General features: G+C 42.4%; 2 protein-coding genes across 4 annotated transcripts in view; both read left to right on the forward strand.

Annotated features, from left to right (window-relative positions):
* Positions 1 to 15781, forward strand: part of LOC136447520 (uncharacterized) — a 268540-nt gene that overhangs the window by 91769 nt on the left and 160990 nt on the right. The window lies entirely within an intron of this gene.
* On the forward strand, positions 71 to 5844 carry LOC136447522 (sulfotransferase 1B1-like). Of its 3 annotated transcripts, none has more exons than XM_066446530.1 (7): positions 71 to 216; positions 1045 to 1201; positions 2099 to 2319; positions 2752 to 2827; positions 3363 to 3457; positions 4279 to 4435; positions 5240 to 5844. In XM_066446530.1, exons 1-7 carry the CDS (start codon positions 85 to 87, stop codon positions 5347 to 5349), a joined length of 948 nt encoding a protein of 315 aa, XP_066302627.1. In that variant the 5' UTR covers positions 71 to 84; the 3' UTR covers positions 5350 to 5844. The 3 variants fall into 3 exon arrangements, with proteins under 3 accessions (XP_066302627.1, XP_066302625.1, XP_066302626.1); XM_066446528.1 differs by having other exon boundaries at positions 75 to 216; positions 2686 to 2827; positions 5240 to 5842; XM_066446529.1 differs by having other exon boundaries at positions 78 to 216; positions 1045 to 1183; positions 2686 to 2827; positions 5240 to 5840.

Genomic DNA, 15781 nt, shown 5'->3' on the forward strand with positions numbered 1-15781 from the left:
AGGTGTGTATTTACATATAACTATCAAACTGAATGGTACAGTCTACCTTGACATATGAGACATTCAGTGAACTTTGAACTTTGAATGCATACAACCCGGAAGTCCTACGTTTTTGCCCACCTCAGTGCTGTGAGGTTTGCGTACGTTGACATCAGTCTGGGGCAAAGGCAATTTGTTCGTGAATGTGGGTGGATCTATCTACAAAGAGCGAATAAGGTGACAGTTTCAGTATTTGAAGAAAAGAATCATCATAGAGTTTTGGGCCTCAAGTCTTAGGTTACATGGTTACATTTTGTATGTGTGTATGGGACGGGGTGGATGTTAGAAGTTCCTTTTATTCAATGTGACGAGGATATACTTTAGATAGCTATGTCGGGCACAACACCTCAGTATAAAGGCATTAACTATACTGATAGACATCGCAAACAATCTTGTCATTTTGGTGCTTTATCATCACGGTCAGTCGACCCGAATAACTACAGCATCCCCGGGACCCTGTAGTTCACGATCAGAAATAAGTGCGAACCAATGTCTTTCTAAACAAGCAATTGTTTAGCGAGTAAATGTATGCTGTTCAAAGTTTCACGTCGTATAGCTGTTGTAAGACTACCAAACTTTGTGCATTTTCCTAAAATTAAACTTTAGTTCGTAACATTATCGTAATAATCAAGTTTCCTATCTTTCGTGTTGATATGCCATCGGGTTTTTGATAAAGATATTAATTTATAGAATTCGCTGATTTTAGCTGATACAACAAAGTTGCATGTTTCTTTCCTATACCACACTTGTTTTCGAACGTTACTAACATTTGATGTAATCTGATGTAACTTTTATGATTAGATATTCATATTTAGATATTGGCTAATTCATTGACGTCATTGGTTAGATCTCCTACTTTGATTGTCGTACAATATGCCGTTTACAAACATGAGGGGGGCGAAAGATCCGAAGAATCTAAAAAAAAGCCAGGTCTAAATAGAGTTAATATGCCATGTAACCTACTAATAATTGTATGATTGTTTGTATGTATGTAAAGGTTTCAAGGTCAAGATGACTGCAATGGTCTACTGGAACTACGAGGGGACAAACTTTCCATACACCGTGACGAAGCAGACACTAGAGGCCTTACCAGAGTACCAGATCAGAGATGACGATATTGTCGTTGTGAGCTACCCAAGGGCAGGTGAAAAGTGCAGATTTTGTATTTGTATTTATTGATAATGAGGGCAAGGCATTACTGGGTCAGCCTAGGCACAAGATATGCACAAGTTCACATGTTTCTAGTCACTTGGATACTAGTTTTGACAAATTTAAACTGGCGCTACGGGAGCCACCATGTTGACATGTTTGCGCCATCTAGATCTTGTTTCCATTTCGTTCGTTGCCGTCACGTCTGTGCTGACGTTAACTATTACTGTTTTCATTTTAATTTTGCATTCATCAATAAAAACTAAAGAAATGGAACTTAAAAACGCCGTGGTGCTCACCACTACTGTACATAAAATTTGATTTAAATCAACTATTGGTTAACATCTAAAATCCCGGAAAAAACCTAAACCGTGCACTTTCACCATTGCTAGGCCTTATGATACTGAAAATAATTTTATTGCACAAAAATTGTACAAGGTACAAAGTACTGATAGAACTGTAGTCATGTACTAGTAGATAGATTAGTGAAATAGTATTAGGCTAAACTATACATCTAAAACAAGATGCAAGTGTTGCTTACTCCGATGAATATTGGTACCCCAGGGCAAACCTTTCTGTATTTGTCGCTACAGCGCAAATGCTTAACTATGAAAACCCGATTTCATTACTTAAGCCCCCCCTCTCACTGGACCCGCGGAACGCTGGCGTCGTCGCTGCGTCCTAAACTGGATTTGTGTTACCCTTGACTGTACGATGGGAATATCATTCAAAACGTACAAGTATGCCCAAAAAGACAACAAAACACACAAAGCTTAAAAAGATTCGTTTTCTGTCGATGAAATTCGTTGAGTGCTTTGTCAATTCGATCGGCTCCAGCGACGCCGCCAGCGTGCCGCGGGTCCAGTGAGAAGGGGGCTTAAAAGAGTTGACGTTACATCCTCTGTTCAAGGGTCTAACTGGCTTCTCGAAATCATCGGTAAGCTCCTGAAAGCCGCTGGGAAGACAACGGAATCTGCGGACAGTATCATTACGGAGCCGATTGAAGTAATACTAGCATGTTGCAAGCTGCCCGGTTACGTCACGCTTGCAGACAAACCCTCTCCTCGCCTCGTGAAAACTAGCCTTCCGATTCAATTTGCCCCGCGAGGAATCTCCAATCCCAGGAACCAGGTATTTCCTGAGTACCAGCCTCCGTAGTGACAGCTGGCTCTAAGAAAATTGCTTGCTAACCAAGCGATTTTATTTGAGCCAGCGGTCACTATGGAGGCTATAAAAATATTTCCGTTTCTCTAAATGGTATCCGTTTTCAATAGACACATTTTCAAAATCCGTCGCTATTGTGAAATCAGTTGTCGCGAGAGGACAAACTCGCGAGAACATGCGTGAGTTGAGCCAAAATTAGGTCTTATTATTTTTTGAGACCCAACTGTACTAGCTATAGTAGTCAAGATAACTCAAGGCATGCTGTTTCTCTCTTCGTGATTTTGATCCTCGTGATATTACTTATTATTAATCAAAAAGTTGTTCATGCTTTAGGTCAAAGTGATAGTGGTTATGAGAAACCCCAAGGATACGGCTGTCTCGTTTTATCATTTCAACAAGAAACTGTGCCAGCTGCAAGGCGTCGAAGAACCAGTGTCCTGGGGAGAGTTCGCTCAGGCTTTTGTGAGCGGAAAAGGTCAGTGACATCGAACGTTTAAGCCGATCGTTGTGAAGGTTTAGTACATTACTGTGACTGACTCTTGTAAGATGTGCATATTAATGCAACTCTTCAAAAACGATGCATGGTTCACATATGTTGCGAGTAGCACAGAACTGCACCGGCACTTATAGCCAGACATGCGTCTACCGGGTACGGGGGGGGGGGGGGGGGGGGTTCTGCCCGGTGCTCGCATGATATAGCTCACGGCTTCCATTTGTTACCGGGTCCCGCTATAACTTTGAGTCTGAGTTAAAGTAACCGCGGTGCCCGGCAGGGCCAAAAACAGCCCGGCAACCGCAGGGTGTCACACGGGGTCAATTAGGGGTCACGCCCGAAAGTGCAATGTTTCATACTTGTGTATTTGCCAAACGCTAGCCAATTTTTCAAGTTCACCATAGCATGACAGAAAGTGATCACTCACCATAAAGCCAAGACCTTCTTGACGCAACCAATGAACAACAATTAACAAGACATACGAGAAACTAAAAAGTTTATACTTGTCGTCATGCAGTTTCCTTTGGAGACCACTGTGATCACATGTTGGGCTGGTGGCAGATGCGGGATGACCCCCACTTCCTCTTCCTTAAGTATGAGGACATGACAAAGGTGGTGTTAACAATAAAATTACTAAATTTGTTTCTCCGATAATTTCGTACCCTTTAACAGCCGGCGCTAGCCATACGAGTGGCCGGATTGACTTTGTAGGAAGTACGGATCAGAAAATTATATAGTCATTGGCAGTCATTTTTTCATAAACTCTCTGGGGCATGGCATTTTATACAACACGGATATTTGCCATCCTCCCTACGTACAAGTACTTGAAATAAAACAAACACATACACATTTATCAAACACGGTCAACGAATTTGTGTGTGTGTGTGTGTGTGGTTGTGTGTGATTGTGTGTGTGTGTGTGTTCAAGACCGAATCTTATATAGAAATGTATGTATGTATTTATGTTATACTATGTAGAAACTATAGTTAGATGCATACAATAGACACTCGTTACCATTGTTACCCTTTCTACTGTTTGTGGCCTTGCAATTTGCCTACGGGCATGAATTTGCAAATAAAACATTATTATCTTGAAAGTTCATCTGTGTTGGTAGAAATCATTCTTAAACGAGTTTAAACTGTAATTTCCAACACAAAAAATTGGACTTACCCAAATTTTCGACCGTACGACATCGGTCTTTGTCAAGGAATGATCCATCCACCGCTGGGGTGACTTTCCAATACCTACGATCCACTACTCACGGAGTCACGTGTGCTATCTGCATAACGTGACGTCACCCCAGCGGTGGATGGATCATTCCTTGACAAAGACCGATGTCGTACGGTCGAAAATTTGGGTAAGTCCAATTTTTTGTGTTGGAAATTACAGTTTAAACTCGTTTAAGAAAACATTATTATTATACACACTTACAGGATCTGCCTAAAGCTGTAAAGACTATAGCAGCCTTTCTAGAGGTCAGCCTGGATGAAGCTACCCTAACTGCCGTAGCAGAAGACTCTGCATTTGATAGAATAAAGGAGGATCTAGCAAAATCACAGTTTCCATCTAGGAGGATCAATGCTAGGAAAGGTTCGTACAAATGCTGTTATTGCTTGTGTCCCTGTATGTGTACGTGTCCGTGTGTGTTATTGTGTGCGTGTATGTATGTGTGTATATCTGTACGTATCTTTGTACGTGTGTGTACGTATGTTTGTGTGTGTGACTGTGTGTGTTTTGAAGGGAGATCCTTTATTTTCACACATCACCCTAATTGTTTTCGCAACTAAAATTCTGTCACATGTGTCAAACAAATCTTTGTACTTTAAACCATGCTTTCAAGCTGCGGACCATCGCGTGCAAGACCGACTACTATAGGCTCTCGTACTTCCCTCGTACCATCAAAGAGTGGAATGAACTTGAGCCTAGTGTGGCGGAAGCGGAGTCCCTCTTCCAGTTCAAAGCTGAACTGGGACGGACTTCGCTGCATTGAGCTCCCCCCCGTCCTTGTACATATGTAAATATGTAATTACTAACGTCACTCAAATCTAACTACTCCAGTTCTGTGCACATGCCCTTGTACTTGTCTACCCCTACCTCTTTCACCCCTCGTTTGCACCTGTTACTAACTTTAGCGCATGTTAGCTAATGGCGGGCTCAGCAGTAACGTTAACGAAGATGATGATGATGATGACGACGACGACGATGATGATGATAATGATGACGACGACGACGATGATGATGATGATGACGATGATTATGATGATGATGATGATGATGATGATGATGATGATGATGATGATGATGAATCTTAACAGAGGCTTGCGAAAGGTTACTATCGAAAAAAATGCCATCTCTCGTGTCATAAACAGTTTTGTCTTCTGACAATTGTTGCAGGTATTGTCGGAGATTGGAAGACGCTTTTTACTGCGGAGGAGAATAACGCATTCGATGCCTGGTATGGAAGAAAACTTGGCGGTACAGGCATCGTGTTTGACTTCGAATAGAAACAACGACTTAAACCAGAAGAATGTTCTTACATATTATCTATATAGATTTGTTTAGAATTTAAACAAACCCCAATTATTTCATTTTATGAATGGAAAGTGGCTAAGCGAATAACTCGAGTCAAATTTGATGCAAATGTTACAATTTTCAGATGTTAATGGTTACTAATTTGATGATATACTTTCAGCAGATCTAATTAAGAGAGGTGATGGCAGAATGTGTGTGTGTTTGGGGAGGGGGTTATCGCATGTTTAAAGTAGTTGTTCTGACACATCATCCGCCTAGAAATATGTACGTCTTTTATCCTCATAACCACTATCTCAGTGACCACCCATTTCAAAATGACGTTGGTCTGCTCTGAATAAGATACCATGCTTATCATGTCACATCAATTATATAAAAAATGAAGATCTTTGAACTTTGAATGATCTCGGGGGAATTTGCCAAACACTGTCGTAAAGACGAATATTATATCTATCTCATTTTTAAATTTGTATGACTTTGTATGATTTGAATATCAAAAATAAATGTTAAAAAAACAAATTTTAAAATTTTTACACTTAATATTTTGTTCGTCTACTATAATTCCACTAGACTATGCGTTAAACGTTTAACCGACTACCTCTAGTGCGTAAGAAAATATTTCCACACAAACAACAGACAATGCAGTTAGTTGTACAGGAACAGATTAAACGGCTGAGCTATTTAATTAGCTGTCAACTCTTTCCAGCGAGCGATGACTACGAAATTCTCTAACGTTTTCAAAACTGTACCATACTACAGCTCAGAAAATGTGGTCAACTTTTGCACACCCCTCATTGTCCACATATTTATTTCCCTCAGTGTACATAAACACGGGTGTCATGGCATGTTTCCGCATCAATTCATTGTCAGCAGCATAGTCCTGTTGACAGCAAACAGCCCTTCCACGGAGCAAGGTTGGCAAGAATGCACTCCGACAGGAGTGCGGGGGTTAGCCTGTTTTTGCCCTGCGGATAAGGTGTCATTCCTGTATTACTCCGATTGGAGAATCCATACCCAAAAAAATGAACGGCTGCATGTACGTGTGTTTAAATCGGTGGGAAAATACCCTTTTAGCCAGCCCAACTGATCTCAAGCGTCAAACTGATGACAGCTTATTTGTAACTGAAGAAATTAGCAGGTAAAGTGCGGCCGCCGCGCGCGAGGTCGGACGTGTACACCCCGACTTTGTGTGTGATGCGGTCCTGCGCTTTCAACTAGAAAAGTGCATTTTTGGGTGTGTAGCTAAGTGCAGTTTGTAATTGCTATAAAAAGAGATTGTTTCTATAGTGAAACTGTTGGCAATCTTTTTACATGATCTAGGGTAACGTTAAATGGTCTCAACATAAAATGAATAACATTGGTGCATTTTCTATAGCTTCATTACGACGGGGCCATGTAAAACACGTATTATAACATGTAAGCCATATGGCGAAAAACTCCTAAATGAGACCATAAGACCAACCTTTCCAACAACCCACCATCTGTAAGTTCTATTCTCGATTTCTACAACGTCATAAACGTTAACATTGAAGTTGTGTGTTCGAATTGATATTGACGGAGAAAAAGTCAGCCTGTTACGTCAACATGTTGGAAATTTGGGAACTTTCACGATGCTCTTCCTACGGTGATTTCCCGTAAAAATGTTATCTGTTTTTGCAGTAGAAACGCTTGGAAGAACAAAACACTTCATGACAACTCACTCACATTATTCAAACAAATATAAAGTGCACTCTGTACCACTGATGTGATACATAATATTGACAGAGTGTGACCTAAAACACCGTCAACACTAGAGTTAAGTATTTGTTCTACATATACTTCAGGTTTGCTATGTTAGTTTAGCGATTGCGGGATACTTTTATACATATGAATTGGCATTGAATTTTTTATCTTTATTTGAGTTGAATGTGTGATAGTTATGTGCCGATTTATTAAAAGTAGAGAGAACGCTAGCGACCCCAAAAAACATCCCTTCCAATGAAATCGTATGGCTATCCTGCGACGTCACAAAATAAAGATGGCGGCCACCACAAATACCAACGGATCCACCAAAAGTTTTGCTAAGTTTTTTTTTTTATTTTTTTTTATTTTTTATTCAAACATTTAAACAGAAATACAGAGTGACAAAAGGGGGCGCACTCAAGTGCAAGACTTATTTTGACGCTACCCCTTACATAAAAAAACATACATATTTTACAGAGAGAAATCAAGTACAAGTGAAAAGCAAAGGAAAATCACATCAGACAGAAAATAATACATTGTACTTAATATTACAAGAAAGGATAAGCGCAAGTCCAGTTTCCCACCCACTGATGAAATGGTTGGACACATTACAAAGAATGCCAGGACAACTGTGTTTTAAAAACGCTTAGTTGTAGTGATGAAGTTTTGGGTTGTTAATAGAATATTGGAGTTAACAACAGATGAATGTGAAGGACTACCACGGAGTAAAACGGAAACTTTAGCGTTGTCCGATAATGATGGGAAGTTAAGGGTGTGTCCTAAGAGCCTGGAGAGTTTCCCCGAGGAGGGTTGAGCGTTGGGCATTGTACATAGGGCAGTGGAGTAAATAATGTGGTACTGTTTCGCGTTGGCACCCGCAGTTACATGCTGGGCTGTTTAGCAATCCTCGAGTAAAGAGACTGTGGTTTAGACTACAGGTGCCAATGCGAAGGCGTAATAGGTGAACACAGGAAAGGCGAGGGCCATGGCTAAAATAGTTGAGCTTAACAGGTCGTATGGTTTTTAGGAGAACAGTTCGAAATTGACAGTAGTTTAAAGAGCGAGTTGACAAATCGAGGTTGTTCCAGTGGTGCGTCGAGTACGGAACAAAGGACCTGGCAAAACGATTTGTTGAATAATTTAGAGGTTTTAAGTTCATCCTATTACGCAATTCGTATGAACATGATGAGAGGATAGGTGTGGGTGCTAGTTGAGACAGGTAGTTTCGGGTTTGACCATTTACAATTTTATAGAACAAGCATAATCTATGAAGGTGTCTTCTGTCTGACAGTGTTTCCCAACCAAGTTCGTTCCTAGTTGCCAAGTAAGAAGACCCCTTGATGGCGCCTGTTACAACAAGGGCACAGTGATATTGTATGCGTTCAATTTGCTCAGCTGTTGTACCGTGCCAAATGACGTCGCCGTACTCAAGACAGGGGCGTATATATGATTTATATAAAGTTTCGAGGATATGACGAGGCAGTTTGAATTTTAGGCCGCTAAAGAGATCAATACTTTTGGATACCTTGGTTATAATGTAATTAGTGTGGGAATTCCAGGACATGTTGGAGCTCAGTATAACTCCAATATGTTTATGGATATCGACTGACTTTATCACACTGTTGTTAAGAAAGAGGGGTGGGTGAACAAGGGGATCTCTTTTGGCTGAGAAGCACATTTCTTCTGATTTTTTTGGATTTAGCTCCATGAGCCACTGGGTGGCCCAAGCATGAATTCTGGACAGGTCGGCGTTTAAACAGGCAGCAGAATCAAAAGGGTTGTCTACAATGTGAAGAAGGGAGCTGTCGTCGGCAAATAGGAATGGGAGGGAAATAAGGTCATTTACAATGTCATTTATATAAACGAGAAAGAATAATGGGCCTAATATTGACCCCTGTGGAACACCAGCGTTGGTCATGACCCAGGCAGAAGACTGGCCGTCAATGACTACACGCTGTGACCTGTTTCTTAGATAACTGTCAATCCAATTAATGAGTGGTCCTTCTATACCATTTCTTTGTAGCTTAAAGATAAGTCCTGAATGCCACACCCTGTCGAAAGCGCGCGAAAAATCAAGAAATACTGCTCGAACGTCTTTACCTGACTCTAAAGATTTTAGTATGGTGTGTGTAAAGTACACCAGCTGGCAGACTGTGGAGTCTCCTTTAATGAAACCTGACTGAAGACGATATAAAAGATTATTACAGATCAAGTGATTGTATAGGTGTTTGTAAACTATTTTTTCGAGTACTTTGGACAGGGTGGGGAGAAGTGATATGGGACGGTAGTTGGATTTGTCTTGTGGGTCACCTTTTTTAAAAATGGGTATAACGTTTGCGTATTTCCAAATATCAGGAAATATGCCATGACAGAGTGAAAGATTAAAAACGAAAGATATTTTATCAGCAATGAAAGGCGTGATGATTTTGAGGAAATGGTAATCGATGTTTCGTGGGCCTTGCCGGTATCCAGGTTTTTAACAAACAATAAAACTTCTTCAGGGGAAGTTGTAATGTGTAGGAGCCGACTGGATGTGAGATATTGAAAAGCTTAGAGAGAGGCATGGGAATCATCAATGGTTGATTGAGATGTAAAATATTTATTTAAAATTGTTGCCTTTTCGTGCTCGTCGAAAATATAGAACTACCCTCTTTAAGAGGGGGGATGGAAGAAATAACTTTAGGTCTATAAAAGTACTTGACGACATGCCACCATTTTTTACTGGAAGTAGATGGGTCATTAAGCGAATGTATAAGGCGTTCGTAGTAGTTGGTTTTGTTTTGTGAAATGAGATTGGTGAGCCTGTTGCGTACCTTTCGGTATGCAGCCCAATTTGCATTTGTGTTAAGACGCCGAGCCTGTTTGTGAAATTTATCCCGTGAACGCATCAGTTTGCGAACTTCAGAGGTAATCCAGGGTTTGTCTTTGGGTCTGATTAATATTTTTTTGCTGGGGACGCACATTTATTTGCTAAGTTGTAATAACGGTTTAACCGTTTGGCCGTATGAAATGAACGGACGTGCTCATGCCATACATTGTGCCATGTGCAATTGTCGAGCAATAAAGTTCATTCATTCATGTAAAGAGCGGGACGAGGAACAAAAAGGCCGATAAAACTTCATGCAGAACGTACGGTAAACACCTTGGTGCACAGACTTACTTAGTAACGAATCTTAACTAACAGATAAGATCTTTTCGGAACATAGCTGTCATTTGCATTCCTAGTATACATGAAAATATTCATTCCTTGTTCTGTTGGAAAAAAATATTTTGACGATAATAATGGAAGCACTGAATAGAGGGTTACTGCCTAGAGACGGCCCGCGCCTGTACGATCTGACACACAACTACTATACACATACGAAGTATAACGTCATAAAACACTACACTTTGGGTCCTTAAATGTTTGTTGAGTAGAAAACCGCGACGTTGTTTTCCCGCCTTTTTCTGGTCGTGATGATGGCGAGACGAGTCAACGCACAGCAAAGTCCAGAGATTTGTTATACTTTAACATCCGATTGGTACCATCTATGAAAAGGAAACTGAATACAGATGTCCCCAGTGCCGCAAAGAAGCTATACTAGGTTTTTATATTGTATTAAGACACCGCTTTTTATTTATAATTTACCAGCGCTCCTATCAGTCGTTCCCATGACGATTAACTTTCTGTCGGCATACTTCGCGCAAAATACAAGTTCTCAATCCCAGCTGCAGGCCGTGTAATGTATTACATTTGAGCCTCCCAAACACAAACGCATATCGAGTGGATTAAATCAGGGTTAATGACCCGCCTATCCCTCGGTGTATATGGTGTCATAACGCCTGGCCATTTCCTATTGTCACCGAATAAATCCATCGAGTGAGCGAAGCGTTTTTATCATATAGCTTATCCACACTGTCCCATGTAAAAGTAACAAATACCTGTATGATACATAGATCCCTTAATACTATACCTGTAAATAAATTTGTCCAATTTTTGAGAAATGTTTTTGAAAGTTTACTTTTGTCATTTTTTCTGAGAAAATTACATTTCATTTTGAAACCAAAATGTCCACAGAAAATATATTTTCAAATTACAATCTTGGCATGTCAAATCTTTTTCAGATCTACCGTACTCTACTCATCATCATCCCTTCCTTCTGGGTGCCCTTCTGATTGGTCAAATTATAGGTATGCCTCCTCCTTATTGGTCAACATCATTATTCACCTCTTGAGATTCATTATTCACCACTTGAGATTCATTATTCACCAATTGTGGCTTTTCTGTGACCTTACGGCGTCATAACCGATATCCAATGAGGACTTCTGATTGGTCGACGTCATATGGCTATGTCATAATACGGTTTAATAATTGCCGACGGTGTGAAAGCAGTCAGAAGTAAAAAAACAAGTGCTTTTGCAAAAAGCTGCCAGTTTCGCCTCATGAACATTGTTATTTACAGATGGTTTGTTGAGTAGTATATTATAACAGGATGTGATGTATATTCTTAATCCGTCACCCTTGCCCTTAATCCGTTAACATAAACTTTAATCCCACAGGATAACCCTTAATTTGTCACCCTTGCCCTTAATCCGTTACGAAAGCCTTTAATCCCCTCAGCATTGCCCTTGATATGTCACCATAGCCCTTAATCCGTCCCCATAGCCCTTAATCCGTCACCTTTGCCATGAATCCGCGGTGATAAACTTTAATCCGACAGCATAATTCTTAATCCATCACCAGAGACCCTAATCCGTCACCATAACTCTTAATCTATCACCCAGCCCTTAATCCGTCACCATAACTCTTAATCCATCACCCCAGCCCTTAATCAGTCACCATAACTCTTAATCCACCTACATAACCCTTAATCTGTCAACATAGCTCTAAATCCGTCACCCTTGCCCTTGATCCTTCACCATATCCCTTAATCCATCACCACAGACCCTACATTTGTAATCCATCGCTCTTTCCCTTAGTTCGTCATCATAACCCTTAATCCGTCAACATAACTCTGAATCTGTCAACATAGCTACTCCGTCACCCTTGCCCTTGATCCATCAGCATATCCCTTAATCCATCACAACAGACCATAATCCGTCGCCCTTTCCCTTAATCCTTCTTCATAACCCTTAATCCGTCACCCTAGCCCTTAACCAGTGAACATAACCCTTAATCTGTCAACATAGCTCTCACTCCGTCACCCTTGCCATTGATCCGTCATCATAACAAACCCTAATCCGTCGCCTTTTCCCTTAATCTATCATCATAACCCTTAATCCGTCACCCTAGCCCTTAATTCTTATTATAACGTATCGTACACCATCGGAAAATGAAGTCAGAAATGACATACATGAGGTATTAATGACATGGCACAGGTCCAAATTATGCTTGTACCAAACAACCAATCAACGATACGTAGAAGCATCCGTTCAATGGTGTTTTCCGGTACAATGAACAAAAAAAATTCGAGGCATGGTTTGGAATCTACGATCATAATACAAAGGCGTTGTATACATCAAACGGATGTTTAAAAAGAAGAAAAAAAAAGATGGATTCCAACCGGCAATCTTCCGGCCCAAGTTCTACGACTTAACCGATCGCGCCAGCCGGTCTCAGCTATTTTCAATCGATTTTAAAGATATATAACGTTTAAACCTCTCTGCATGGTACTATTGTTTTCTTCATTTTCCTGACAAAATCAGTTCTTTCTTGTTCAGTTTTGTGGTATAGATGTAATATGGCCATGTATAAAAACATGGATGTAATGTACAACCTTCCAAGATCCATGGATCGCATGTAATTTTCGATGCATGTTTTACATCCGGGATACTGTATCACAACTCTATCAAAAGCGACACCTTACGATTTTATCACGTAGTACATGGCTGCAGGGTTAATCAAGATCGTACCATGGTCGGTCGGTCGGTCGGTCGCACGGTAGAATGCACCCATCATATGATCCCGAGACAACTCTTAATATTTCACGGAGCTATAAGATTAAACGATGGCACTGCGACACGGTCACCTAAAGCTACTAGGTCAAGAGCAAGGCCATCACCGTGGTGTTGGGATATGGGTCAGTCGTCGGCTGGCGAAAGGAATCCAAGGATACAAGTCTTTTGGCGATCGCATTCTCGGCGTAAGGATCGACTTTGAACAGAAAAACTCCCAGCCCCTGGTCGTAGTCTGTGCGTATGGACCAACCAGCCCAACATGCATGAAGCACCCGAAAGTCAGAGACAAGTTCTACTCACAACTGTCGGCGGCTGTCGACTTCTATCCGTCACGATCTCTGTTGTACCTAGCAGGCGACTTCAACTCCAAGCTGGGTGCAGGCAAAGTCGGCCAAGAAGTCGGACGATGGGGAAAAGGGCAGCGGAACGAGAATGGAAGGAGTCTGCTAAACTTCTGCCAGCAGCACGGTTTAGTGGCGCTCAATACACTATTCCAACATCACCCAAAGCACATCACCACATGGGAATCAAGTTTCAAGAGTAGACTGCAAGCAACAGAACTGTGCGGAACCAGATTGACTTTGTTCTTGGACGAATCAGTCAGAGACGCGCAGTCACACAGGCCAGATCTTACCACATCCCAGAGATCAGCACGGATCACCGCATGGTTGTCGCTACCATCTGCTCCCCTCGAAAGGTATGGTTTATGAAGCAAGCCTCTCGGACAAAAGTCATCCAGCTGGAAGACCTGCGAAGAAATGCGGACCAGCAGGACCAGTGGAGGTCTACAATGTCGGCAGCAGTCACTGCCCAGGAACCCACTACGTGGGACGAAGCGGCAGCGATGTTGGTAGATCGAGGAAGGGAAGTTCTAGGAATAGAAAAGCGAAAGAAGCATAAAGACACCTACGTCACTGATGATCCACAAGTCGCCAAAATGTCAAAAGAACAGAAAAATCTGCGACACAACATACAGCAGCTTAAGAGAGGAACGGTGACTCGCTCTGTGCAGGAAAAACTAAACAACCTCACAGCGAAAAGAAGGAGGGTACAAAACCAACAGCGTAAGAGGATACGGGAACTTGTCACAGCCAAGCTTCACACTCAGTTAGCAGAAATAGAGGCCATTAAAAACGACAACGCAAGGATGTTTGCGGCCATGAAGACCCTCAGATTCAGTGGAGGGACAGCGCTCACTGTGTGCTCCCCGGACGGTGAGGTGCTTGCCAAACCTCTAGACCAGGCCAAGGTCATCTCAAACTATTTTGAAGGTCTCTTCAACATCGACGCGACACCTGTCCCTTCGCTCACAGCGGCGCCCTTGCGCAACCCCGTAACAGCGTCGGAAGTCGCTAGGGCAGCGTCACGACTCAAGAATGGACGTAGTTTCGGAGCAGACGGCGTCCCGAACGAACTCTTGAAATACTGCTGTTCCAAGTCCGATGATCCCATGTGTACCACTACAGCGAGGATAATAAACGCCGTATTCAGCAAAGGAGAGGTAATGTCTGCTCTAGGACAAGGCATCCTGATCCCCCTCCAAAAACCAGGAAAACCACGAGGTCCATGCAGCAGCCTCCGACCTATAGTACTGCTAAACGGACTGAGGAAACTCTTCTCTCTTATCGTGCTGGAACGCTGCAAGCCACAGGTGAATCTCTATCTACCGAGATCACAGTCTGCCTATCGCCAAGGCCACAGCACAGCTGATATAGTCTTCACCAAGAGGATCCTTGCAGACTTAGTCATGACTAGAATGTGGGACGTTCACATCCTCGGCATTGACCTGAGCCGTGCATTTGACACTGTGGACAGGGCTCGTCTGTTATCATTGTTGAAAGACGTGGTGAATGACGACGACACTGTGCGAATGATACAGGCCTTGTTGACAGACACAACCCTTGCCGTACGCGTACGAGGAGAAGTAGCCCCTCAGTTCCAAGCAACTGTCGGCTCACCCCAGGGCGACAGCTTGAGCCCTCAGCTGTTCAACGTCTACTACGAGGCAGCCCTTCGAGACTTGCGAAGATCCTCCCCACCCATCCCTGCGGAAGACAAGCGGCTCAAGCTGGCAGCTGAAACCCAGTATGCCGACGATCTAGACTTCATCAGCACCTCTAGTCACCATCTGGAGAAGATACACGAGGAAGCAATGAAGGTCCTACCAGAGTGGAAACTGCATGCCAATGCAGGCAAGACAGAACGGGTCCACATCTGCCATAAAAAGGACAGGGAAGAGGAAGAATGGAGGAGAAAGAAATCGGTAGGATCCCGGCTTGGCATCTCGGACGACATAGAAGAAAGGATACAGCTAGCCAACCTGGCCATGAGAAAAATGTGGAGTATGTGGGGGACACAACACATCTCGTTAGAACTCAAGCTAAAACTCTTCCAAGTTTATGTTATACCCGTGATACTTTATAACGCCGGGACATGGGGACTCACCGAGCAGCTTGCGTATAAGATTGACTCATGGCACCGGAAACAACTGAGACGTCTAACAGGTCACATCTACCCCAACTGCATCAGCAACGTCAAGTTGTACAACAAGTGTAGAACATCACCACTACAAAACGAAGTCCACCGTCGCAGATGGTTTCTCTTTGGTCACATTCTCCGTACGCCAGAAGACTCTCCGCCACAGAAAGTGCTAAACATTGCTTTCAGTAAAAAACTTACACCGAGACAAGGGAGGCCCCGCGAGGGGCTCCTAAGCAGCCTCATAGATGACTGTAAACTGTATATGAA

Source organism: Branchiostoma lanceolatum, chromosome 13, assembly GCF_035083965.1.
Source record: "Branchiostoma lanceolatum isolate klBraLanc5 chromosome 13, klBraLanc5.hap2, whole genome shotgun sequence".
Classification (NCBI taxonomy): Eukaryota; Metazoa; Chordata; class Leptocardii; order Amphioxiformes; family Branchiostomatidae; genus Branchiostoma; species Branchiostoma lanceolatum.

What these genes read in the sequence shown, in the direction of transcription:
- LOC136447522 (XM_066446528.1), top strand. Translation starts at nt 85, where the DNA reads ATGCATACAACCCGGAAGTCCTACGTTTTTGCCCACCTCAGTGCTGTG. An exon ending in AGGTGAAAAGTGCAGATTTT is followed by an intron (nt 1,202 to 2,098) that starts GTATTTGTATTT and finishes CCTCTGTTCAAG; the next exon opens with GGTCTAACTGGCTTCTCGAA. An exon ending in AGTATGAGGACATGACAAAG is followed by an intron (nt 3,458 to 4,278) that starts GTGGTGTTAACA and finishes ACACACTTACAG; the next exon opens with GATCTGCCTAAAGCTGTAAA.